Here is a 27,921-nt window from a genome sequence, read left to right as displayed (position 1 = left end):
TGCTATGGTTACAAATCCCCGGGTCATACAAGTTTTATTCGAGATGCCAAATAAAGTTTCTATTGGAGAACGAATTCCCTTCACCTTATAACTTTTTTTTCAATCTTCGATCCCCAGAACGGGTGGCCATTACATCAATGATTGATGACGTCATCGATCGGTGATCGATCAGCGCAGAGAAGTTGATCAATAGTTGAGGAGAGAGTTTCGGGGCGTGCGGACGCAGCGATTTTTCGGCGTGATGGATGCTTCCGTATTGGGGAGCGCGGAGCCCCGACATTTACCTCTCGCCCAAGACGTCTAATTGCAGACTGAAAAATGTTCGGCGGATATTCAAGGGGGACAGGCGCAACATAAATCTTCTTAATGCAATATTCATTGTTGTTGGCTGGCGAAGAAGTGGCCTGCACGGATCTAATGGGCACGGGGAGTGATGAACAGACTCGGCACAAGGAATATGGGTTCTCTGTAAGAATATATATATATTTCTGGTGAGGGGTACAGAACTGGGCGTCTTCTATAGTTGACATAGCTATGGGTACAAAAATATAAACAGTACCGTACATACTATGGGTTAGGACTAACACTGGCAAGTCAAGTTAACTAGTACACCATTCATTGCAGCTATGTAGGCATTCTCGGGGAAACAAAGTGCACACGTAGCGGCTTAGATATCACAGTTCTTATTCTGCGCTCACAGAGACATTTCTTACATTCAGGGACACTGACTACATCAGAATCCCGGACTGGAATGCACCAAGTACGAACAGCAACGTTGGCAACAATTGTTTACGCATGCGTACACACACGAATGCTTACTGCACATGCGCCAAATCTTCTGTGCGATATAATAGATGCCATAACAGTGTCTTATTGTGTGACGTGAATGGTAAAAACAACACAGCGGCGGAATATATACTTCTAGCAACGTAGGCCGCACTCCCTCAACTACCAACACTTAGAATTCTAACGCAGTGGTCAACTGGGATGTTTCACCATCCCTACATAACAACAGAGTAAATATAGTAATGACGGACTACAACATTCGTGTAAGATGAAACAAAATAAACTACCTACCTAGACTAACTAGTAACCAACATATCATGAAATATATGTATATATACATATCGTACAAAATGTTAGAACAATAACAGTGAACGTAGGGTATTGCTGAACTATAACATATATCTGTTGGTGGTCGTTATGGCATATACTTGTACTTTACTGGCACAGGTTAGAAGTAATACTTTATCTATATCTTCACGTGACGAACACGTATTTACTAGCAGTTTAAATCATTGCAGCTCGCTGGCACAACTTATAGTATATCCCATCCATATACACAAAAATAGAACGATCTTCAAACTCCTTAGAGTAAGGCACGTCGTAACATTCTTTCTGCGACATAAACCGACTACTATGTTAGAAAATTTTGCCATATATGGATTTGTTAACAGTCAACTATGGTTAGAACTCTGGTACATATAGCTATCTCTATTGCATTTTTTACTGCACATGATTTACGGAATGGCAAGCCAGTACACACGCATTGTGCGCTATAAAAGCACTTATCCACTGGCCGAGCACGAGAAAATATCACATTTAGCGTCACGCCATGATACTGACTCTACGTGGGAGTCTAATCGGTAAAATGACCCTGTACCGGCTTAATTTGTCCCAATGACTTATCGTCAGGAAAGTTACTACAGATATTGAAATTCCCATCAACTCTCTCGGAGCCGTTTGTGGCAATATTTGGCATGCCGCCGAGACAGGTTTCCCAGATAACCTGGACTGTAACCTCTCTTAACAAATCAATCTGCTCGGACATGACAGAAAAACGTCGAAACTTTGCAGATTTCCTAGAACATGATCGGGGCTGTTACATCCACGATTATCTTCTCTTCATTTCTACATAACATCCGACGACTGGTCATGTGGTCATTTTGTCTTCAGGTTGGCACCATGGCCAAGTCTAGCTATCATACTACTTGGCTTTTGTTCAAACATTGAAGACATCATATCACCCCAGACCTTATGGCACAGTTTGAATACAATGCTGATAAAACGTTATCACGGACCTCCATACAGACCCAGAATATTCATTATCAAAGTACTCGCCAATGTGTGGCTCTAAACGCAGTCTGTGGTCGGATCAACACTGTCTATCTATATTTTCTTAACTTCAAATGACGTCCGTAGATGTGCCTACTTACACTACTCTCAACGTCACGTTAGCTCATTGCACCATTGGCCACCGGCTCTGACGTCATGGGTTTCGATGATGACGTGGCTTCCTCTAGAGCTCCGGACTCTCTCATCTCGCGAGACTGGGACCTCGGGCCGTACTTCTCCTTGGTGCGCCTGTGGTTGAACCAGGCGTCGATGCGGCTCTTGGTGACGCCCAGCTGCACGGCCAGCTCGGTCCGGCGCTCGTAGGGCACGTAGCCGTCCGGCCAGGGCGTGCGCTGGAACTCTCCCTCCAGCACCTCCACCTCGTCCTGGGTGAAGCGCATGCGTGGACGACTCACGTGTTCGTTCCTGCTGGATGCTGCAAGGAGTGGAACAAAAGATACATTTTAAAGTATGAAAAAAGCACAGAACATTTCAAACAACCGCTTTTATGGAAAGTCTACTATACATCAGAACTACTTACACTGATAATTTGGTTACTCAGATTGTTTTACTAGCTCATAAGCAAGGGCTCCAACTATAAACGTGATGATAGTGGTTTCTGTGCAATAAAAAATTATCAATACTTCACAGTTGACAACCTGAAAATGAACTGGTTCATTTACTGTCTGTAAAAGACTGACCCATGCTTGTCTCCTTTCCTCCCTGAGCCTGGCTGAGTGAGAACACGGATGAGATCCTGACGGGCGCCTGGCTGCTGGCGGCGCTGCTGGTCACCAGCCCGGACTGGTAGGAAGACGGCACGGCCGACACCTTGGCCATGGGGAAGGGGAGTCCCATCCCTGGCTGCGGCAGTCCAAAGGGGTACGCCCCCGGTTGCCCTGGGGGAATGACGATGGGGTGAGACTGATGCAGCTGTGGAGTGGCGCTCATAATCGAGCTCGGCGGCAAGGCACCGGTGGTGGGGGACACGTGGCGCTGACGCTCCTTCCTCGGCTTCTCCTTGGCTTCTTCTGCGTCCTTCCCTCCCCAGGCGGCACGCAGGTAACACCGCCTCTCTCCGTCCGCTTCGGTCTCAGGGGGCTGAGCGTTACGGTGCTGCTTCATGATGTACCTGAATAGAACAGAAAACACACCATGGTCTTAGCAATAATAAGAGCAAAACAAGTTAGAACTTAAATCATCACTGTCACCGACTATAAGACATAATGCAACTTGTTATGAATTAATAAATCACATAAGGCAAGTTTCCAACTTGGGTACAAAATAAGATGTAAACAGAGAAGATGTGAGTGCATACCTGAGTTGTGGCAGGTGCGAGGAGAACTGGTCCAGGTTGACGATGGAGAAACACTCGGCTGTGTGCTGCACCTCCCCGTGCAGAACCCTGAACTTGGTGACGTCCAGGTCGGAGCAGCGCTGGATGTAGACGTCCAGGGCGCGCAGGGACTCCGTCATCAGCTGCAGGTGTGACGTGGACAGCAGACGTAACGCGTCACAGATCAGGATGTACTTCTTGTCGTCCTTGAAGATGAACGGCACGGGAGACCCGCTCAGGTCCACCACGTCGGCCACGTCACTCTTGTCATCACGGGGCGATTCCTTCTTGGTCAGGTCCATCGGTCCTTGGTCGGCAGGGGAAGCGTCAGAAGCGCCCCCATCAGCCAGTTTGGCCTGCTGCAGGGACTTGAGGGTGTCGAGTGTCTGTCGACGAGTCGGTGGAGTTGCAGCCGGAGCTGGCAGGTGGACAGGTGAGGCGGTGAAGTGGGCTGCTGTGCTGACAGGTGCCGGGTTTACAACGCTGGTGGTAGGCAAGGCTTGCGATGGCACACCTGCAGCGGCCTGCCTTTCTTGGTTCTCTCTGATCTGTGCCGGGGTGAGGGCTTTTGCTAGTTGCTTCCAGTGGACTCGTCTGGACTGCGACGGTGTCATGCCCCTACCTCCGGGGCTGGTAGTTGCGCGCCCGGCCCTCTTCCTGGAGTGTTTCTCCTTCTGCCTGCGGTTCATGAACCAGACGTGGATCTGTCGCATCGTCAGCCCGGTGACCTGAGACAACTGCGCTTTGACCCAGCCGGTGGGAAACTGGTTGTTGGCGAAGGCCGTCTCAAGAACAAGGATCTGTTCTTCACTAAACTTGGTCCTCGTCTTCCTGGTCAACCACGAGTTGTGGGGCTCCTCAAGACCGAGCGGGCTGCTGTAGCTGTCCCGAGACTCCTCCGGCTCTTCCTTCACCACGACGCCATGGTTCTGAGAGCCTAGCTTGATATCTCCCGGCTTGGTTGCTTCGACGGGAGAGATGGCGGCACGAACGATATTGTTGTATCCGTCCTTCTGTCCAGCTTTGCCAACATTCCCCAGGCTGGTGGGAGTGCCGTGGAGTCGGGGGTGACCGCCGGCCTGCCTGTTGGGAGAGAGGGGAACCATAGGCACTTTCCCCATCATCCCAGGTGTGAGGAAGCTCAGTGCGATTGGATCACCTTCTCCGTATTTTTGCATATGACGACGTTCTTTCGCTCGCCTGTTCTGAAACCAGACCTTGATCTGGTGAGTGGTCAGCCCCAGAGACTCGCTTAGCTCCGACCTCCTCTTGCTGCTGATGAAGCCGGCGTGCACGTTGAACTCCGCTTCCAAAGTCTTGATCTGTTCCCTCGAGTACTGAGAGCGGTTGCTGTCGACCCTCTGTCTCCTCATCAGCTCTAGGTGCTGGAAGAACACCTCTGGTGGTTGGGGCACAACGGCTGTCATGTCGGGGTCCACATTTCTGTTGTCTTGTTCATCAACTTTAGGCGCGCTGACAGTCTCCATCTTTTGTTCCTCCTCCTCAGGCTCTTCGACTATTTGGAGGGCGTGGTCGCTGTCTACGTCATAGAACATGGCTTCGTCGTCGTCCTTAGCAGCAGCAGCTGGTTCTTCTGGTTTGGCAGACGGCACTGCTTCTTCCTCGGTCTGGGACACGTTCACTTCCTGCTTTTCTTCAGAAGAGGCAGCGACACTCTCAGTTGTAGGGATAGCGGGTTCCGCCACTTGCTCTGCCTCTGGTGCTACACTTTCTTGTACTGTCAGTGGCTGTGGTGCATACTGCTCCTGCATGCTGTCCTGAGACGTGTCCGGTCCCGACTCCCATTCCCTCGATCTGTCCATCATATCGTCGTCGTCATCATCATCATAGTCATCGTCATCTCTGAAGTCCTCCATGACGCGCCTGTCCACGTCGGTATCTGACGTCAGAGACCTGGTCATGTCGTTGATGCTGTCCCCTTGGCCGTCATTGGACGACGTGCCGTCAGTGCGAGGCGGCGATCCCATGCCGTACGGCAAGCCGTCTTTCGCAGCTCGCTTGTGCTGGCGCCTTTCTTTGGCACGCCTGTTCTGGAACCAGATCTTGATCTGGCGATAGGAGAGACAGAGAGATTTGCTGAGTTCCTCCTTCCGTGTGATGCTGATGAACCCGCCGTGTGCGCGGTACTCGTGCTCCAGGGCCTGTGTCTGCTCATCTGTGTACGGAGTCCGGTAGCGGTTGGGTGTGCGGATGCGTTCGTGCGTGCTCCTCATGTCCTTGTAGCCGTATCCTGGAAGAAGGAGATGACGCTTTGCTTGAGCAGCCTTGACTTCGTCTGGAGGAGGCAGCGGAGGTTGTCCTGGCGAGGCTGAGGGTAACTTGGCGCCCTGAGCCATCATACCGCTGGGCCCGGCAGCAGCAAGGTTTGGTCGGATCTGTCCCATGTCGGCGGCTCTCTGCACGCCTGGAGGGTTGTGCCACCTGATATGACTGCCGAGCTGCCCGTAGAAGACGAATCCAGGGTCGATCATGGGAACGAAGAAGGCTCCTGGAACGGGGATGAAGGGAGATTGAGCGGCTCCAGCAGCCCCCATCATGGCGGCCCTGACTTGGTCCATCTGTTGTTGTTGGGCTGCAGTTGGCGGAGAAGACCTGGTGCTGCTAGCCGACGTAGCAGGAGTCTGTTCAGGTTGCGACTTGGCCACCACGAGGTTCAGAGGGGCGTTGTTGTTCGGGTCGTCGCGGCGATCTTCAGACAGCTGCGGCGGAGTTGGGTCGGATTTTTCTTGCATCATCGCCTTGAGACGCGCTCGCACAGTGTCGGTGCGACTGTCGCTGGATCGACGGACGAGGTTGAGTGGCTCGGGGTGCTTACTTTCAGAAGAAGAAGAAGACGCTGCAGGCACGTGAACTGGTGCGACAGAAGCTTGGCTGTGCGTAGCTGGAGTCACCATCGGTGCGTGCATCTGCATCTTATGACTCCTGTCGGCCGCGTCGCCGTCTGAGTCAATGACGGGCTTCCTGTAGACCGGCGCGTCTTCAGATTTTACGTCAAAGTCGGCTGCGTCGGCTCCGTCTCCGGACTCATTCTCTTCTTCGTGCGACCTTCTTCCGCGATTGAACGCTGGTTTGAACGGCAACTTCCCTCTCTTCTTCAGCTTACGGTCTTTTGCCCTCCTGTTCTGGAACCAAACCTTGATCTGCCGCGAAGACAGGCCCGTCGCCATGCTGAGCTCGAACTTCTTCGTGCTTCGCACGTACCCCATCCCCTCCTGATAGGCGTGCTCCAACATTGTCAGCACCCACTTGCTGTAAGGAACGCGGTGAAACTCTCGCCTGTACCTGCTATGTTGTCCGTCTTCTGGACTTTGCTGCTCACCCATCTCGTGTTGGCGTACCATACGGTTATCCATGAAGTTCGGTGGTAGACTGTCGTCTTCCCCGACCCTCCTTGCAAATGGCGGCAGTGAGACGCGCTCTTCCTCCCCCGCTGATTCCTCGTCTTGTCGAGGTATCCTTGTGGAGTGCATGGGGTACATGGCGAGCTGCCGCGGCATGCCGCCGCTCTGTGGCGGAGGCGAAGTCGGTCCCTGGCTTCCAGAATTTACCATTGGAGGTAATAATTCCCTGAGGTAAGCCTGGTATTGGTTCGCGGGGTTTGCCTGGACGTCGCTAGCCTCGTCCTCGTGGTTCAAAAGATGCCGCATAGGTGGGTTGGCCTCGTTTAAGGACACATAGGCCACGTCGTGACGTCCCGGGCTGGCGGCCTGTCTGTTCGGGCGGGGCGTCGTGGCCTTACGTCGGCCCTTCCTGCTCCTCACTTCCTCCACTGCGTCCTCCATCCAATGGTCTGCGTCATTCATATCCTCCTCACCCATCTCCATCATGAACTGACGCTCCTCTTCATCCTCGTCCATTGGAATGTGTCCTTCGTGGTCGTCGAGCTCGAACGGGGCGTCGTGGTGCTCCAGCATCAGCTCCTGTCGCGGAATCTTTGCCGGGCACTTCGCTTTCCTCCTGTTCGTCCTCTCCTTCACCACAGGTTTGGGCAACTCTGTCGGTTCTGGAAGAGGATGATTGGAATGACTGTCTCTGGTGCTGTTTTGCTCCGCATCTTCTACCTGTTTAGACACCTGTTGTGCAGGTTCCTCTGAGGCAGGGATAGTTGCAGACATATTCGCGTCGTTGGTCCCTTCAGACTCCACACTGCAGCTCTCTGCGCTGTCGGGCAGGTCGCAGGACGGGACTGGCACGCGCGATTCTTCGTTCGTTACCGTAGAATCCCTATCAGTAACCAGGGGTAAACAGTAGTCATCAGCTCCTTGTGAAGTGAGGGGAACGTTTTCAACGTCTTTATCTGTGCCGTTGATATCTCCTTCTGGGACTTCGTCCAATTTCATTTCTATTTTATCCGCGTTCATCGGCATCTGTGAGTCATGAAATCTTAATGGCTTAGATGCATCATCTGAAGATCCGACCGCAGGGGACGGGCTCCGGCCAGGTGTCTCCTTCTGGGACGCGGCTAAGTCTTTCTTGACCATCTCTTCAGACATGGCGATTGCTGCAGTGTCTGCTTCCTGGGCAGTGTCCTCTGCACTCATTGGTTCCTGTGTTGCACTTGGCTCTATGGCGTCACGAAGTTCGCAACTTGTATCTTGCACGGCAGTAATGTGACTCTCTGTGTCACAGCGGATATCTTTATTCTCAAGTACAACTTCACAGTTTTGTGCGGTATCACTAGAAGGCTCGGCGTTCAGCGTGTGAGGTGTTTCTTCCTGTAGTTCTACCTCGCTCGTCAGTTCGGAATGACTGTCCACGTTTGCCAAGTCTGACTTGACACGTTCTTCAACAAGGTGATCACCGTCGTCGAAACTTAATTTCCTTTTTACACGTTCTATTAATGTGTCTTGGTCTTCTTCAACTGTGTCTTGGTTTTCTTCTTTTGTTTCAAAGACAGTGATGCTCTCTTCAGCCTGAATTTCTGTGCTATCGTCCTTCTTAGGACTCGAAAACTGGTATTGCTTTAGCCGTCTTAGCAGAACGATAGGCTTCTTTTTCAACTTATCGTTTGTATCAGCAGTTTCTTCTGTAGTTGATACTGGCTCACTTGACGATATGTCGCAATCAGTGTTCTTCTCTTTCTGCTTTTGCTCAGGCTTCTTTCCACTTTTGCTAGAGCCTCTGGGCTTTTTTATTTGCCTAGATGTATTGTTGTCAACTTTTGAATTGTTGTCAACTTTTGTATTGTTGTCAACTTTCTTACACTTCTTTTTTTGTCGTTTCGCGGATGGTGACCTACTTGCCGAGCGTTTCTTCTCTCCTTCAGTTTTCTTATTCGGACACCCTGTCTCTCGCTCCGCAAGTGAAGCCTTACCAGGTGAGGCTATCTTTGTTATTCTGACCTGAAAAGCTGTGGCCAGATCTTGCAGCTTCCTGGGGCTTACAGTGTCTCCGTTCACAGAAATCACAGACCCCTTAATTTCGCTACCAGCTCCTGAATTGTCCTGAGAAGTTTTACTTAGATCCGCCTTGAATCGCGGTGACCTCCTGACTAAATCGTCCTGTTCTGAGCTACTGCCCTCGTAATGGAAGTGTCCCCTTATCAGCTCGGATAATTGTCTTTGTTCGCTTTTAATGGCACTGGAATCTTTATTTACGGAGGGAGACTTAGTACTTATTGTTGCTGCGTCTGGGTCCGCCTTGGGCTGGAGAACCTGTTTCCGTCGTCCCAACTTAGGAACACTAGTGGCAGTGGGCGCTTTCTTCTTGGCGGGGGAATTGTTCAAAGTCTTGTTACTGTTGCCTGTCGCAGATTCACCTTTCTTCCGTGGGCTGCAGGCCGGTCCAGCTCTGTTCATGATGCTGTGTCACTCCAGCAACAGGCGCGGCTGTTTCAGGCTTGGCTTCGCACGCAGGTGTACCCGCACCTGAAGGCAGAAAGGCAAAAGAAATAGATGGTTAATTACGGGCTATTAAATTACCTTTGTGTCTTATCACGCTAACCAAATCCGTCGCCATTGTCCGCTTGGTTTTGCCCAAGCTGGTGTCCAAAACGTCCGCAGTGCCGACAACATTCCTCCCCCGTGAATGGCAATTCTTTTTACGGCGTTATTACGTCCACATGGGGAAAGGCTGTCCCAAATCTGGTCATTGTGCTCCATTGTTTATGTGACAAAGAAAGCTAAATCTGATTCCAAGTAGGTAACCCCGGCCTTAATTAGAGTATTTGCATGCCAGATGAAGTGCGCTTCGCGGTGACTTAACTTGTTGCATTCCAATATGCTGTATGCCATGGGGCCCATAAAAGAAGCGGCCGTCTTGGCTCACAAGAAGTTTGGTCACGTTCTGTAAGCCCCTCTGCCTGCCCCCTTGTGAGACACGGGCTTGATCTTCCACAGAATACAAAGCTATACAAAGCAAATACCGAATGAGTAATGCTGTTACTGTGTTAATTCCCCAGCATAAACAAACACAATTGCTATTGGCAGCAGGAAACCTCGCCCATTCACCCTGGAGCGCTCTTTTGGGAACAACAAAGGTCAGAGCTTCTAATTCATTTATGGAATAAACATTCCGCCAGCGAAAAACAGGGCACAAAAGCGGTAGCGTCCTATAAGCATATCGTAAAGCGTGACCAACTTTGTGTAACCGAGCGGCCTAGCTGCGATGAAGGGCGGATGGACAGCGGTGAAAACTAAAGAAACCAAACGTATCTCAAGAGATCTAGTATACTTATGACAGATTTCAGTTTCCCCCCTCCGGCCATTTAGTCTCCATTTTAGCTGGCGCCATAAACACGTCAATTAGAGCATCGAGTGACGTCACAAAGTAAAGATTAACTGCCTCGGGTGACCAAATCGATTGGCAAACAGTAATGAGATCCCTTGCTGCACTGCTCATTAGTAATTGCATTGATGTTGCTGAGAATCGCAATTTTATGGCTACCCGGGTTCTCCCTCCCCACCAGGAATGTCTCGGGCGGTCAGAAGTGACTTCCCGGCCAGAAATCCCGGCCCCCCGGCCCCGGCGGGTCTGCCCTCCCGCTGCACGGACCTCGGGGCGCAGTGGTTACACCGGGCAATTAAATTACATGCAACGCAGTGCGGAGATGTGGGGCATGACCCGACGTCGTCTAGACTGCCGAAATGTGTCTGAACATCTCCTAAACCGCATGAACTTCGACATGTCTCCCCATGGGAGCCTCTGTACTGCGCGCTTCAAACTAACTTGGAGTGTCATTCATCCAGCCAGCCCGGGTCTTAAGTACACACCGCATGTACACGCTTCGCTTCTCTGTTTACAACCGCCATAAAACCCCGCGGCCTCGCTACCCAGTCTGAGACGGGCTCGTAACGCCGTCTTCCCCCACCCCACCACTAACGACACCCACCACGGCACAGACAGTATGTCTACGGAAGAAGAGACGGGCTTACCGGGGGAGCGGAGGGACGGGGCCGGTCTCGGGCGCGGATTCATCGTGACGCGGCGAAGGCGGCGCGGCCGAGCACTGCGGGCGGTGTTTGCAATTCAGGAGAGCCTCATGGATCGTGGATGACTTTAGGGCAATGCTCCCTGAGAATAACTACTATCAAGTTTCACACGGCACGGCAATTGACCCGTGGCACACAAGACTAAGCACGCCATATAAGGCGGTCATTAAAAGACCCAAGATAGAAAAATTGCCCAACTTGTCGTATTTGCATTTTACGATGGGTCGTAACCTGGTGGCAATAAAAACACAATACGGAGCGACAGTGTTCGGGAGGGGTTTATGGTACGGCTGCCACAGCCGGAGTAAGACCTGGTAACCGAAGACGGCGGTTTTGGCATCCGCGTATGCAGATGACAGAAAAGAAAATAACCATCCTGTCGGGTCACATTTGTTAGTCGTTAGTTCAATAGAGTGATAAAATCGCCGTTTCAAAGATGCAAGGGCTCAGGAAAGAACAAAGGGGCCTTTGTACACAGTACCTTTGCTAGAGCGAGATGCAATAAGCGTGCAAATGGACCTCTCTATGCATCAAGCAGGTCCGATAAAAGGCGAGACAATTAGACGCGGTGGGATGTTCTGCTAGGCTGGGCATTCCATTACTCTGGTAATAAAGTAAACAAGAGCAGGGCTGGCTCTGACACCGGGGTAGCGCAGCCCCGATAAATCACGGAAAGCTGATGCCTTAAACGTGTCCCAACTGACAAGGAACAGCGCCGCTTTCCGCCATCAAACTTGCTCGCACGTTGGCACAATTCCGCCGTGCCAACACATATCATAAAAATCCCTCCACTCTCTCCACTGTGCCCCGACTCCGTAACTGATTGCCGCTACACTACAGCCCGGCCAAATTGCCCCCTTATCTTTCGAAATGGTCTCATCTCGCGGATCTGGACCGTGCTGAATTTCGAAACCATCTGCGAAGTCTAATGACGCATCGCCAAAATGAGCGGAAGGAAAAGTAATCAAATTTACCTCAACTGTTGCGCTCATGACGCCCAGGCGAAACAATCCTCCGCCGGTCTGGTTTTAGTTTCCCAAATTTTCTGGGGCGGATTATGCTGGAGAGCCCTTTAACAACAGCCCAGATGGAACGAATTCATAATGGCGCCATTAAGTTTCAAAGGGGGGAAGAAAGAGGCATTTGTTCGGTTCCTTCTTATTACGCGGAGCGGACGCATTCATAAAAGTCGCTCATCCATATGCAGTGGGTCGGTTCTCACGCGCTCGACAAAAACGTTGAGAGAACGCTTTAGGTAATAAAATTCCACGGCCTTCTCAACGTCCAAGGTAAGCAGGGCCACTCTAGCGAGACGGTGTAAGAATGTTGGAATTGTTTGCACAAGTGGCTGACGGACACATGAGGTGGGACCTTTAATCAACAAAGTTCTGGCTCGAGTGAGGATCCGATTGTTTACAGTTATAGCCGGTGCCCATCACATGACTCATACTTATACAGACACATCCACACATCTGGAGGTAATAAAAACATGGCGCGATCAAAATCAGCAACTCGACAGGACTTGCGTGACAGCAATACAGTTACCAGACACATTTTCATTCGATTCCTTGTGTAAAATTTACGAGCCAGACTATATATTTCTGATTTGGCCGGCAGCTGTACGATGCACAAATAACGCAGTAAAACTCGCGGAACTCCCTATTTATGACTTTTCCTGCCGACATTGTGGAGACAGACTGGAATGTTCCGGGCGTCGAAGTTGGATATGGCTAAAAGCAACATTGTCCCGCCGCTGCGTGTATGGGATTTTTATAACCCCGGGGGAAATATACGCAGATTCTTTCAATCATCTTGATAGGTGGTCTAACGCGAGCGATGGAAGAATGGCCCGTGATGTATTCCATGTGTACCTTCTACCCGCCATAAAGAATACATGAATGCAACAAGTTGCATGTCTCCGCATCCCCGCCACGGCGCGCTCAAGTGCGGAGAATTCATCAGCGGTGTGGTGTAATGTAATACGGGACACCGAGCACAGGACTGGGCCACTTTTGATGGACGACCGGAAATACAGCGACGCCATGTCGGGCAGATAAACCTAAACAAAAGATGGCCCGCAAATAAAGACCAGAACAATAAATTCTTTCATACTGTAAACGTGAGTCGTCTTCAAGCATCCGTAGAAGAATGTCAGACGGGGCTAGCCGCTTCATAACATATTCAGGAGAGAACAAAGAACTTAACTGCCCGCGGGCCAAGTTTGATTAATCTCAGGGTCATATAAACACAACAGTCAAGGACGAGAAAAAGATGGTTATATTTCCGAATTGCCAGCGCCGAGAACACAAAGCGCCTGTGTGCCGTGGGAAGCAGCGGCACTGCGCGCTTCATTAAAGGATGTAATTCGCTAAGTTATACAGAGAACGTAAACATTAACTCAGATGAATATACCCTTCACGGAACCTATTCAAGATCCCCACAAAGCACTCAACAGGCGGCACAGCCACATAATGATGCCATTGATAATACTACTCCGGTATTCAGAGGCCGTATTAATTCTAAGCCTAGGCAAGGACGACCAATGCCGCCCCATCCCACGTTATCTCCTGGAAATTCCCCCCAAAGCCTCTCTGACAAACTCGCGGAGACTGTTCCGAACTGGGGTAATCAAACTGTCTGGGACAACGCTTTCCTCGCCCGCCGTGTTGTGTTACACTCGTTGCGATGCCGCAATCCAAACATCGGTAATTTTTATTCACTCCCAACCCCGCAATTCAAACAAGACCCTATTGAGTGCCCCTCACGTGAGAGATTTGGTGCGTGGGGAGGGGCCCATCAGCAGTGTGTTATCAGTTTTCACGCTCTTTCAGAGGTGTCAAGTTCAGATGGAGGAGGCCATGATGGATTTTTATACCCCCTTGCGAGTTTTGATTACTCCAAGTCGTCCAAGACTTCAGAGGAAACAGACAGGAAAAGACAAAAAAAGTTTGCCGGGACGGCTTGCAAACTGCGCGGGACAAAGCGGAATGATAAAGGGCTGTGAAAAGCTCGGGACGACGCTTTGAATACAAATGACAACTTTTATTGCATACAAGCAGCGTCCTGAATAAAAGGCCATTCCAACTATTCCCGCTCGCTTAGTTCGCACACTTATCAACACGGTCGCTACAACTTTCCCTAACTTGGGAAGCAACCACGGATCACTGAGAAATGGGGACATACGTTTGACTTTCAGCGTAAGGCGCCTGGAAATCAATGATGCAGCGCCTGTAAAACTGATAATGAAAACTTCGCGGCATTAGCATAGCCCCGGGTCATAACCAAACTGACGGCTCCGGCCCCAGTCTTCCGAGATTTCGTGGGGGACGCCCGGCAAACACTTCGCCAAACTTACCAAGTGGGGAGGGGCATGCTCACATAAAGTGTTCCCGAGAGTTGCAGAAGAGTGTCCCCTACCTGTGCTGTAGGTGATGAAGGCACTGCCGTGGTCCTGCCGTCAGAAGTTCGCAGTTTTGCCGACGAACTTTCACGCTCCGCCGCTCCCGCCATGCGCCATTTTGAAAGAGTCACCGCTACATATCCCATCATGCCCGACTTGAATGGTGAATGTTTATGACATGGCGATAATGACTCAGCTGACAACATAATGACAGCTTAGAAGGGCCCTCATTACCCGGGATAGGGCAAAATCGAAGGCGAGGCACGCAAAGGGATTTTTCCTAACATGTACATTGCAAGTTACGACCGTCATAAAAACGGGAAACAATGAAACACTTTCTCCTCGTGTGTTTACTTTTCATGGAGTGAAAATGGGAAGTTGAATGGGGGCGAGCTCTGATACTCCCATATCCGCTTTCCAAACTAATTAGAACTCAGGTCTGGGGCATGATTGTATGTAAACAACGAAGGACCGTACCGTTACAACGGGCAATTCAGATATGTGTGTTAGCTACGTGTTATGCGGGTAGCTACCAATAAACTTAATTCAATGTCTTGTAAGAAAGGAGGTAGAATTTATTACATGACCGACTCATGCCATACCAGCACTACTACAGAAGTGCCCTGCATGCAAGCCGGGCTCACACAAACAATAGCCCAGGCACTTTCCGCGATACCGTGAATATAAAAGTTTACACAGACCTTCAAAAGCAAGCGTATTAGGGACCCTCTTTACATCCCCTCGGCCTCTTTACTCAATAGCTTTGTGTTGCCGAGGAAACTGTTTCCGCCCCGTGACGTCATGGGTAATCCATGTTGCCTTATATCCCAAGTCTGCCAAATTGGCCCCATTGCTTCCCCCCGTCCAATTATCGGACTCCACATCTAATGAGGCCGCTTTTTACACAGCGATAATGTCAAAGACCGACACGTTAAACTGAGCAGGCCACGTATACAAACTACTGATGATCACAATACAACCGCCTTCAGACGAAACTTCTAGGACTCATTTTATACTTTGTACATAGGCCGTGTGCGGTAATAAGATAACAAGCTTGATGGGCATTTGATACTGGGTTGTGAGTTTTACAAAATTCATGTCTTGCCTGCCCCTTGAACGATTCCGCTGACACATAGGTTTTCCTGATTCGGTTGTTTGACAACTTTGCGACACACTTTAATCAGTTCGCCATCTGTTGCAATAGCCAGTCATCACCTACACAACGGCTACACAAATAGACCTAGCCAGCGCGCCCGCAATAAAAGAAATCAATAAGAGTCTACTTCGACTTTGACTTCAGTGTCCTCGACTCAAGTGTTTGCGAAAACATTAACTCTAACTGTTCGCTGCCCTGATTTCTGAAGTGTTTTTACAGCCGCTGTGAAGAAAACAGCCCTTTGTAACGAGACATATGATGCCAATTGAATTCCATATGATAGGTGAACCGGATGAGCGGAGCTGGAAAATTGATTGTGCATACCAAACACCGGGCCTGCGCACTGCCTAGGTGTAGGCAACCATGAGGGGGGAAGTGTGGGGAAAATAAAAGGCGGCTACACTAATTTCATTACATCTTAAATTGGCTCACAGAGGAAAAATACATGCATACGGAGTTGTAAAAGAGAACCATGTGCTACAGAGGTGTTGTGGGAAGCTATATAAGGCATTTTACGTTTTAAAACAATTACTCACACGTACAGCTCATTCATCCATTCATTTAAAAACAAACCGTGACGAACTGAATACTGAAAAAAGTATACTATGGTCAACTTTTATCTGCAGTAACAAAGTTGAAACTGTTGTTTCTATGACCTGTGATGTTGTCGAAAGACAGCATTGTTGACACGTATTGTTTTTCTACGACACCGGCACCAACAGTGGAGCAAGACGAAAATGGAGTAGAACAGATAAGATTCGGACAGCAACAACAAATTAGCACCAAACATAACAAACTATCGGCCTACCTGGGACCACATGTTGCATCTGTAGACTTGATCACTTTATCTTCCCGGTCGTTTGAGACAGGAAATCACAGAATATACAACCAAACAACTACAACCTTTCCACTGTTTCCTCTCCGTGTGACGGTATAAAAGTGACGGACAGCACTGGAAAATTAGTACGTACATTCCTACCAGAACCGTTAAAGCCCCAGAGAATATTTACTAGATTTGGGCAGGCCGCGCCCTAACAACCGATTTCACGGCCGTCACTTTTATCAGGGGATTATTCATACTGACCATGGCAACCATATTTGTTCTAGTTGATGATGACGATTCGTACTAGTTTTGATACACGAAAGATTGTAATCCCAGTGAAAAAAAGTTTAGTAGAGAGGGAAGAAATGACAGGATAGTGGCTAAGGGAATGATAGAATGACTGTGAGTACAACGTTTATTCATAGATATCAGGGTTTGAACCGTACTTTTATTTCAGCCTCTTCCCATAGCGATCTGTCGGTGGGAAGTAATATGAAATTTCACATCTGATCCAGAGAGTGAGCCTCTTAGTCGGCGATCTAAATCTGTCTTTATTACTAGTAATAAGTCATATCATACCATGACAGATAGACGCGATAATTCACGCTAGCGGTGCTCAATATACCCAGTAGTAATTCAGGACGACTTTCTCATTTCCTCTGTCACAGCCAGCGAAGCTCGCGATATTGATGACTTCACCACCTAAGCGCGCGCTCGGGACCGGAAACAGTAAAGTAAGAAGACATCAGCACGGTAAAAAAAGTAGACATCTGTTCCGCTTGGGGCCACATCTGAAGCTAATCCGCCCAGCCACAGCTGGAGTTAGCCCGCATTTACTTCGACCCAATTTTTTGGCGGGAATTGCCACTAGGGGTTTCCGAGGTGGAACCCAGGGGCATGTCTGCGCGATGTCTTGATGTGTTAATTGACTCTTACATGAGTATAGACCTATGAACGGCCAATGAATGATTGAATCCCTGACCCAATTTTCTTATACGGGAATCGCCAGACGTCCCGGAGAGTGGAGCCTGTAGGGGCATGTCCACGTGATGTTTTAATGACTCTTATCTACCCATCTTTTATCTTATCTATCTGATTCAGTCACTGTTAAGTGCCCATGGGTGTGAATGAATGATTGAAAGAAAGATTGCATGAATGATTGACTGAATGAATGTTTATGGACTTTTATACAGTCAGTAATTCGTATCACGAGTCCGAGTGTGAACGAATGAAAGAAATAATCGAGGAAGTATCAAAGGAAAGAATGATAATCAGATTTATAAAAAAGACAGAAGGTATTGAACGCTAACTACACGGACATTAACCTATGCATAGGTCGACTATTCAGTACAACAAAATCTACGTCACGCCTATGCTGACGGTTACGGTTGGGCCGGAGTAACAGGTATTCTCCGGTATGGTCACGTTTGTTGGTTTAGCGAAGACCCATTGCATGCCGTACGGAGTCCCCTGGCCGCCATGGGTAATAAACAGAGAACATGTAGCAGTAAGTACGTCGGCAATAAAACCAGGATATAACTTTACAAGACGGTGTTGATCAATAGGCACTTCCGCCTAGTCGCACCTACGCGCTATTCCTCACGTAGCCTTTAGATTTAGAAGATAGAGGTCATCTAGATGTAGTATTGAATTCACGACACAATACCAGCCAATCCTCGCATATCTATGATGCTGCCACTAACGTCATCTTCTTAACATGGTCCTAATAAACACCGGTCAGTATTTAATGATCCCAGTAATCACCGGCGAGACGTTAACGGTTCACATAATCACAGACCGGTTTTTAAACGGTTAACGTCGTCGTCAAAAACCTCGGTAGGGTTTGTTACGAGTCCTCCTTTTGCGGGATGGTGCAGAGAAAAAAAACAAGTTTTCAAGGTTTACAACGGACAATGTCCCGTTTAAATCATCACAATCTTTTCCAGACATCATAACTGCATTTGTCACGTAAACGTCATCTAGAAACGAAACCTTAAAGCCGGATATGAAACTTACTTGGATGTAGATTTAAGTCAACGGGATCGGAGGAACATGCCAAGGATCGAATCACAGTGAGGAAAATACTTCGTGGCATAAAGGCATAACGGAAGCTAGGTATTTGTACAAAGTAAAGCTTAGAACTACATCTCGATATCGATCTCTGTATGCAGTAAAGGAAATAAAAACGCACCACCTGAATTGAGTTCAAGAGTTGGGACCAAACATCTGTTTGGAAATTAAGGGCGCCTCTACCGACGTAGATTAGAAATGTCATCTTCGAGAACACCTCTTCACTTCTACCGTACCCCAGCCCTCGCCAGCATCACTGTGGCGGCAGCCATTTGAAGGCCCTTTTGTGATAAGTTAATTGCAAATTGGCTACTTGCAAGTAAAAAGAAACAGACGGACAAACAGTGGAGAACAAATATATCATGTGACTATTCTAAATGCTGATTCTGTCAAAATTCGAACTTATTGGGTTTGACTTGGTCTTCACTTTAACTAAGGTGAGAAAAGCGTGCGTTACCATGGATACAGTAGTAAAACGAATATCTTGTTTTACCTATTTACGTTGAACTCATTTCGGCCAACTTCTTGAAATATCGTCGATCCCAGTGTTGTTGTTCTGGGGTTCCCAGAGGATGTCATTCATATAATCAAATCAACATGGCCCTAGACACCGTTTTAGTAGATCGCCCAACAATCGGACTGTAAGCAACAATAGACCTACATTAATGGCCAGGCAATGCTGTCTTCCCGCCATCACAGCTGAGTCCGGAGGGAAGCTCATTATGTCCCACATGTAGACAGCCATTCTTTGTATGTCTGTGATGCAGTAAAAACGGTCGTCAAAGACCCTGTAAAAATGACGTTTATTGGCCACACAGGTTGTAACGTTTATTGGTCCCCCAGAGGACCTATAAAACAGTCTGCATATACTGCAGGACATTATTGTGGCCATTGATTCTTTGTCGTTGCGTCAAAACGACCGCCGCATCGGGAGGATATAAACTCACACAGCTGTCGGTTGTGTTGGTTTCAAGAATGCCAAGTGCTGTAAAATAACACATGGCCAATAAACTCCGTCCCGTCAGTAGGGCGCCTATTGACGATGTATTATGCAGATATATCATGCAAAGAGAGCGATATATATACGATAAAAGTCATTATAGATAGAAGCATTTGAGTTGATGTCTGGGCGGATTCCTTTTATTTAGAGAAGCAGTTAAACAAGAGGTGTCGTAAAAAAACCGATGAGGGCAGAATGTTCCCCCGATAGTCTTTTGGGCGGTTCTATGTTTTGTGCTAAACTGCGACAGACGAAAATAACAGATGTAGCTAAAGCCCATTGCATAAAGGAGAATACAGTCGCCCTTTTATTCATACATAAACGGCTATATGTCGAAGATAAAAAGATCCTTGATATTGATTATGATTCTGGGATCAGGAACGAACTATCGAATTTCCGTGACGTCATGTTCAGTTTGCTTTCCTGTCCATGGTTCTATGACCGTATGACGTCTCACGCAATAAAAAACCGTATTAGCTAATCCTACGCAAATTCCCTACCAATGCAATGACTTGCTTAGGAGTTAAAGCTCCGTTGATTCTTACGTAATAGCATTTTAACTGGAATCCGATACAGTTCATAGGACGTAAAACAGAACATAGGTAGAAAACGCCTTTATGATAGCGACGTGAAGCTGTAGGGTAAGATATATGCACTAAGAACGTACAAACGGCCTATGTGCGATTTCTGATTTGAGAGTATAAAGTCTTGTGTTATCTTGTGTGTGGAATTTATTGTCATCCGAAAATACCCGCTGGCGTGGTTCCAGATCCTAACTACTCCATGTCTACCGCCCTTCTCCGCCTGCCTACTCAAGGTCATTTAATGGGAAGTGATTAAAGACAACAACACGGAATGTCGGGACGGTTTAAGGAACAGACTAACGACATTTGTGATCGTTACGGCTCTGAAGGTCAAGTGATGACCTTGGCTGTAAAACCTGAATGCCGGATGAGTCATTTCTCAAGATCAGGACACGGCGTTCCTTATATGGTCTTGGCGGAAATTGGTACACACCGTGTGTGTGTGGCAGATACAAAATTAGATTTTATGGCAAGCTTGAACAGAAAGCAGTTACCGCCATTAAAGACTCATATCTCTGCGGAGGACGTTATCACGGTTGGCCTGGGTCGGGGGAGACCATTTGTTGTCGTTGATGTTTATTATGCTATAAGAACGTTAGAGTCACGAAATTTCGTCATTGTTATGAAGAATTGTGTCTATCAATAAATTGATCGATCAATCAGTTGACAGATTGATCCGCATACACATAAACCAACCAACCAACCAACCAACCAACCAATCAATCAACCAACCAACCAACCAACCAACCAACCAACCAACCAATCAATCAATCAGTCAATCAATCAATCAATCGAATCATCATTATGTTGACTTATGGGAATGCTGGTAATACATTGAACAAAAACATGTCTAATAAACATAAATAAACATTGATAACAAAATAGAGCGTCCTGTTTGAGCTATTCTTATCACAACGCCTGTGCGCATATCCCTCTTTTCTTAGACTATAACTGAAGATGATGTGGAAGTGAATCTACCTTGACCTTTTAGAAGCAGCCGAAATTGAAATGAAACGACAGAAATATATGACATTATACCAATGGATGCCATCCCGGGAACGATATCTTCTGGTTAATCTGAAGACGAGCCCCGTAACGTAATGATCCCTGAGAAGCCATTGAATCTTTTATGGTTCTTTATGGCCGTTCGGAACAACCTTGACATCTTCATATGATGATCGTCATACATGTACGTGGATTTGGGACGTTCCATTTGTTACTAGGGGGTAGGGTTACCTCAAAGCAGACGTTGGGAGGGGACGTTGCGCATTTTTTTTCTGTACGCCTCTCTGTGTTGCGAAATATTAATACCAGAGGATAGCGACTTCCTGTCGAAGTATGTGTATGTAGTAAGGTGATCATCTAAAGCAACTGAGAACATGTTTACAATGTATGCGGCATTTAATTGTTTACCCCGACTTTGCATATTACATAAGACAGTGCGCTATACATAACTGCATGAATAAGACAGTGTTTTCCAGATGTGCCTTCTTTTAGGGTTGGTCGTGGAAGTGTCGACCACACAATAGTAAATAATACCGGGGCACTACTATTACACTAAGTTATGACTAACCATGATGTCGTATTGGCACAGATGGTGTAACTTTTTCTCCCGCGACATTTTTCTGAACAATATGGAGTGCCATACTTTCGACGTGACGTGTCCCAACGCACGTATCTAAATTCTAATGACAGGGCTGACTCGGAGCTATTTCAATGGACTAAAGCCCCCCTCTTACTGGACCGGCGGTACGCTGGCGGCGTCGCTGCGTCCTAAACGGGATTTGTGTTACCCTTGACTTTATAATGGGAATATCATTCAGAACGTACAAGTATGACCGAAAAGGCAACAAAACACACAAAGCTTAAAAAGAATCGTTTTTAGTCGATGAAATTCGTTGAGTGCTTTGTCAATTCGATCGGCCGCAGCGACACCGCCAGCGTGCCGCGGGTCCAGTGAGAGGGGGGCTTAAGACCGAACAAGAACACATGTACATGTATTACGAATGTTGCGCTCTTTAATCATTTTGAAAAAAAAAAAGATGGGCAGGAAATCATGATAAGGGTATACTTGTCTAGTACTCATGACACGTCCTGACTTCCTGTCAATCTGGACCACACCTTCAAGTATTTCAATCAACATTGTCGACTGTTGTGTGTAAAGCTTATTTTTGAACATGTAAATCCGTCAGCACATTTTCGCGGCTTGAAGACTGACGAGTCCTATAGGTGGCCTCTCCACACGGCGCTGTGTCTTTGACGTGACCGCAGGCGTTACCTGGCGGAATGCTGCACCCTGCCCGGAAAGTTTGGTAAACATTCCGAGAACGTCGCGGCAGGAGTTTCAAACACAAGTTCCGAGAAGGACCAGTGATTTTGGAAGGATTGCATGGGGGTTTGGGAGAGGGAACTACGCTAATTGTAGGAAGCATCTACATATACATTCAACAAGTTACTTTGTTTATTTAGTTTTGTCGCACTTTTCCTGTGGATGTCACGTAGCGTATCTCCGTGCTTCAGGCTAAACATACATTATACATTACAACTTACAAGCTTTCCAGACAAGTCGTGATAATGCACAACTTGAACAGAGCGCGGCTATCTCATGTTTCGGTACGTCGCGCCAGACAAGACGTCACCAGGTATTTCAACAAGCTCCCGGTGCATCTCAGCAATCACTCCCCGTGTCGGGTAATGCGCACACGTCGACAAACCGGAACAATTATGTTAACTTATCCCCACTCGTTTTCAGGGATACATCTAAGTGGTGATAATTGCTATCCCCGTCTGAACAGTGGGATTTCGTGTCCGAGTCATAAGCAGGAGAATCAAGTTATGGTGACTGGGGTCGTTAAGGAAAAGCCTGTTATTCTCCTTATATCTCTCCGCCGGCTGAAGGTCTGACAACCCTGACTTTGGTCCACTCATTAGAGACAAATTGTGATGCATGGCAGACCTACAGACGTGATGCAACGCTCTTAATTCGATACAGTAGAAGTTACTAATGTATCAGGAAACCTGCCATGGTAGGACATATTTCACAGATACGTATCCCATACTATGCTCAATGACATGGTACGATGTACTTAGTAAAAGAATATAAGACCATATGATAGTCTTTTTACAGATATGGTATAGAAGAAATGGCAGCTGTAATATTGATATAAATAACACAAATAAAGACTGTAAAAGCAAGCGATGTTCTTTGAAATCATATGCCCGATACCTGCCACGTGTGCCCATCTCTAACCCTGGTCATTAAAAGCCTGGTCGCAAAGACAAGACGTGGACATTTGGGAGGACAGATTTGTTATTGTTTCGAAAACTAACATAACACGGCTACTTCTTCAGGGTCATCAACCAATATTCACTCAACTGACAGATTATATAACCAATCTACCAACCAAACATTGTAACCAAACAAAATCAAGTCGGCATTTTACAGTAATCAAAATTATCATAATAAACAGAATCTAATTAAAGATGTCAAAAAAAGCAAGAACAAGCATTAGGTTAGAAAAAGGTTGATATCATGAGATTCAGTCGTTTTGACTTGGTTTTTTTTTTAGCATTTCTCACGCTACTACGTATCCCTTAATAAAACCAGGGACCTCCGTCCTTGATGGGACTAACTTTATTTCGGCTATCAACAGCAGACAAAATGGAAGACCACGCAAAAGTGCAGCTTTAAGTCTGAGCAATTATGATGTCTGCGTGTGATAGCCGTCTGTCACCTATCACACCTGGTGTTGATTACCTAATGATGACAAAACTCACTTACGCAACACGACCGCGACGTGATGTACATGTAGTCTGTTGAGTCTATCCGTATGAAGCATGGAGTCACCATTTTTGATGAGTCGGCCGACCAGCAGACGAGCCATTTTTGTTGGCACACATAACTAAGGATCATTGGTGCGGGGTTCTTTAATGGCGGGGTATTAATTCATAATGCCCCCTGACACGGCTGTACGCACAAGGAACCAGTCGAACGGGTGGGGTCATTAAGGTTGTTATGGCTTTAGCAATTGGCGCACCTTGCGGGTAATCAGGCATACAGGACATGTCAGTCATAACGTCACTAAGCCATAAGTACTTATTGTTCCCTTAGATGGGGTGGACGGTGCCCACGGGCGCTCAGACGGATCCAGATGTATCTATGGTTCTCGTCAGATTTGGAGAACGATTAAATGATTTATTTCGTTTAAACATTTTTTTTTTGGGTATTGAAACTACTTTTTTTGTAAGTGGACAACTAGTGTGGCGAAAAGTTATGCGTTTTTTTGTCATTGAAGTGTGAATCCACATTGCAGTGTTAACGTATCATGTTTCTACTTGCATATTATACATGGAGTTCGTTTGCATTTTGGTTTTAGGCGTTGTAATTGTAGGGTGACGAAAGTTGTCAAGTACAAGAGTGCACATGGCGCAGTTCCATCCTTGAAAAAAGAGCGCGGCCATTTTTCTTTGCAAATTGATTTGGAGATAAGATCTGCTTAAAGCACAGTTGATGTTATATGTGTAGATTGTTCTTTATACTTTTCGGAATGAACATAAACATACCATTCTTAATGAAACCAAGGAGGTTTAATCTTGATTAAACCTCCTTGATACAGTGGCTAATTCAATGCCGCTCTAAAAGCCGACGGCGGTAGTGCCCGTGGGAGAGGGATGAATCAACAGGACAGGACGCAAACCCACTTTGCCAACGTCGCCGCCATCAAAAATATAAGATCTTTTTTTTTCATTTCTCGTGATAGTTTAAGCAGTTGGTATACAAATGTATTACATTAGTAATGTAACTTAGGAAACTTTGTGTTTTGAGTTTATACAGGCTTGTTTTCTTGTTTTGACCAAGGTTGGTTTTGACAGGTGCTCACCTAGCTATCAACCAAGTCGATTAACTGGAAACAATGACCGGGTCCATAGATATAGTCCTCGAAAAGCGTCCTAGTTTCCACGGTCTGCACTTACCTACGTCAAGTCAGATTTTCCAAGACGGTTACTGTGCTTAGATGCCGCTCGTTGGGTTGGCAAATTGGTCGATTAACTGTACGAAATTCGGTGTTTCCGCCCGTTTGCACAGAGTTGCGTCAAATGAGGTATCGTTGATTGCGCCCTGCGGATTTACATGAGATGCGCAACTTCAGGCTCTGACCCGTGAACACTGTAACGCGACTGTGACGCAGGCGATAGCGTACAATTATGTCTGATTATACTTATTAGGAATGTGCGATTTCTGTAAGAAAAAGAAAAGTGGACTGTACATTTTTGTGAGCTCCTTATAACTATACACGTGTCTACATTTAGCTGTACGAATTGCCACGCTTTATACTGGCCTGATTTGCACTAGATATCATACGATTATTTGTTCGGCGGGTTGACCTTGGCCTTGTAATAAGCATGAACAACATCATGAAATAGGTCGTAACTTAAAAAATCAGAGGTCTTGACTTTGGCTTGCTGTCTGAGACATTCAGTTTGTGAATCGTTACTCAGTTTCATAGCATGTGGATATTTTCATAGTGTAGAAACCATACATTTTGATTGAATGTATGGGCGATCAAGGAGGTTGGAACAGTGAATTACTTTACCGTCGCCTATCAAGAAACATCAGAGAGCTTTTCTCTTTAACAATCGGCGGTATGTCCCTTCAGCTTGACCCAACAGTATTACACCAAAAGAAGAGGTCATGAGTGGATAATGAATAAAAAATGGTCTGGGACGTAGTCTTTCACAAGTGTTGGCTACGCGCGGAGCAATTATAACCAATTAAACCTGTAAGCAATGACAAAGGAAAGGCGTCATCAGGTGTCGGTTACCGACCCTGCTAACCGTCACCGAGTCTTATCAAAACTTGGTCGGAGAGCTGTTCACACTCATTAGGACACCCTGTTCGCACCTTCTTTCACTGCTTATACATGTATAAACACTTTTAAAAAAAGCTTGTTTGTTTGAATGTGTGTTTATGACGAGAAGCTCAAATCGGCCTGCAGCTCAGCAATTAAGTATTTACGGATTGTTGGACCATTTCCTTTTGTAACACTAGAACCAAGTGCTTGTCTACTTCCTGGGAGTCCGTATGTTGTGTCCAGCGGACAGAAATCCTCTATATCTGTCTGATCTGTCCCCAAACTCAGTACTAGTATGTCTTCCATTGGCCACTAGTACCTCCACACATTTCACGATAATTATCCACCCGTAACACGTTGAGTTGATTTGTTCACCAACAATAAAGCAATTAAACAATACTTTATAACTAAATTCTCATTCACCACTACAAGTGTACTCACCCATTTCCAGAAGCAGGGTTACAGGGTCGGTGCAAGGTGATGTTTGAACATACCATAAGCCCTGAGCATACCATAAATTATCCAACATGCCATCCAGAAGGTGTAGACTGTAATGATAAAGGCATTTACCACTTCACAGGGTTCTTCGTATGTGGGTCACCCCCAGGCGATATGTGGATACAAATGACATGTCATCACGTATTAAAAGATCGCCTGAGTAGGTTGAAAATACTTTTAATTAACATATGGAAGAAATGGTGGCCATAACAGAAATGATATATACAGACAATAGATCTAGATCTATGGCACTCTCCATTTATTTAATGTGCAAGAAGTTTGTATGGAAAGTTTTTGTTCCTCCGTCATATTGTGAGATCATGTCACAGTATTGTGTGTGTGTTGGGGGGGGGGGGGGCATGTGGAGAGGAGATGATATATAATAAACATGTACCAAGTTAGACAGAAGTGTTAAATTACATGTAGTTCTTGGTTAGCACTGTGGAAAAGACCACTATGGGATTATGTGGTAATGTGGTGTGGGCTGGCATCATGCCAATCAGCTCATGAATATGCAGATAAATCAAAGCTGTCATGATGATGACCTTCACATTCATGAATGGATAGGGGTTATCTCCATTATTCAGCTTGCTTGTTCAATGAATTATCACCTTATGCCAATGAGATCACTGACATGAAGAATCATGCCATGATGAAGGACTTAATTCACACACTTCCAAGTACTACAAAAGAAAGATAACAAAATCTAGAAAAGAATATAGAAGGTCACTTACCCTGGATTAATGAATATTCAAATCTAAAGTGATACTGAGCTTTTGGAAAGTAAGTAAGCACTGTTGAGGTTTAAACATGACACTGGATTTCCACTGAATAGTAACAGTGGTCAACATTTGTCCTCAGTTGACCGTTGCTTGTTTGTGTGACCTTAACTTCACCTGTTGATGTGACCTTCACTTTTCATTTCCAAACATGTTGTTTTCCAAGAGACTATGAATGAATAAATCATTCAAACCCCGATGCAGGCATTAGTGTTCATGACTACATAATTCAAACACCAATGCAGGCATTAGTGTTCATGCTTGCATAATAGTATCTGTAGTGTAACGTTGGGTAACATAAATTCGGGATTTTTCCGATAATGGTTGACTGAAATCAATCTAGCAGAACAATAAACCATCCTTTTTTTCTATAATTCTGTCAGTATCATGTACTATCTTTGCACTAATCATATATATGGTAGATTTTGTCTCTAGTCGTGCTGACACCATAATATTTCAACTTGAAACTACCGTCCGCCGCACGCACAATTACGGTGCTGTCGGACAGGGGGGCACATTAATTCGGGAGAGAAGATTCGTCTTGAATATCTTACCGCTAATCACATTTTATACAGCAGCTATTCGTTCCATCCTTGGCTTGAGGAGAGTGCTATGGATATAGACGTGTCCAAGTAAAAAAAATACACGAAAAAACGGCCGTACCGCACACATCAGGCCAGTTCGGGTAGAACTTCACTCAAAGTCGGCCCATCGTCATCATCGGGCAACGTGTAACGTTACATTATTCATGGCAAGTTAGCTGGATGCCGTAGAAATGGTAATACTACTATGTCCATGTGTTCCTTGTTGTGTTAGGAGCAAACTTTGAGGAAAATATCTTCCTCAGTCCACTATCA

The 27,921-nt window shown here is 46.6% G+C and overlaps 1 protein-coding gene across 5 annotated transcripts; it reads right to left on the bottom strand.

The window, feature by feature from the left end:
• Positions 1-458: 458 nt before the first annotated feature.
• Positions 459-26,334, bottom strand: LOC136442156 (uncharacterized). 5 transcript variants are annotated; one of them, XM_066438833.1, is made up of 4 exons: positions 26,229-26,334; positions 3,434-9,339; positions 2,817-3,247; positions 459-2,551 (listed from the first exon to the last, which is right to left on the bottom strand). In XM_066438833.1, exons 2-4 carry the CDS (start codon positions 9,268-9,270, stop codon positions 2,235-2,237), a joined length of 6,585 nt encoding a protein of 2,194 aa, XP_066294930.1. In that variant the 5' UTR covers positions 9,271-9,339; positions 26,229-26,334; the 3' UTR covers positions 459-2,234. The 5 variants fall into 5 exon arrangements, with proteins under 5 accessions (XP_066294930.1, XP_066294927.1, XP_066294925.1 ...); XM_066438830.1 differs by lacking the exon at positions 26,229-26,334 and adding an exon at positions 23,717-23,838; XM_066438828.1 differs by lacking the exon at positions 26,229-26,334 and adding an exon at positions 14,320-14,625.
• Between the last annotated feature and the right edge of the window lie 1,587 nt (positions 26,335-27,921).

The sequence above is a fragment of the Branchiostoma lanceolatum genome, chromosome 9 (genome assembly GCF_035083965.1).
Source record: "Branchiostoma lanceolatum isolate klBraLanc5 chromosome 9, klBraLanc5.hap2, whole genome shotgun sequence".
NCBI classification, from domain to species: Eukaryota; Metazoa; Chordata; class Leptocardii; order Amphioxiformes; family Branchiostomatidae; genus Branchiostoma; species Branchiostoma lanceolatum.
This window is presented reverse-complemented; position numbering and strand designations above follow the sequence as displayed.

Excerpts from the sequence above, each read along its gene's own strand:
- LOC136442156 (XM_066438833.1), bottom strand. The coding sequence starts at position 9,270 with ATGAACAGAGCTGGACCGGCCTGCAGCCCACGGAAGAAAGGTGAATCT. Across the intron at positions 3,248-3,433 it reads TCGCACCTGCCACAACTCAG|GTACATCATGAAGCAGCACC; the intron begins GTATGCACTCAC and ends TGTTCTATTCAG. Across the intron at positions 2,552-2,816 it reads AGGAAAGGAGACAAGCATGG|CATCCAGCAGGAACGAACAC; the intron begins GTCAGTCTTTTA and ends CACTCCTTGCAG.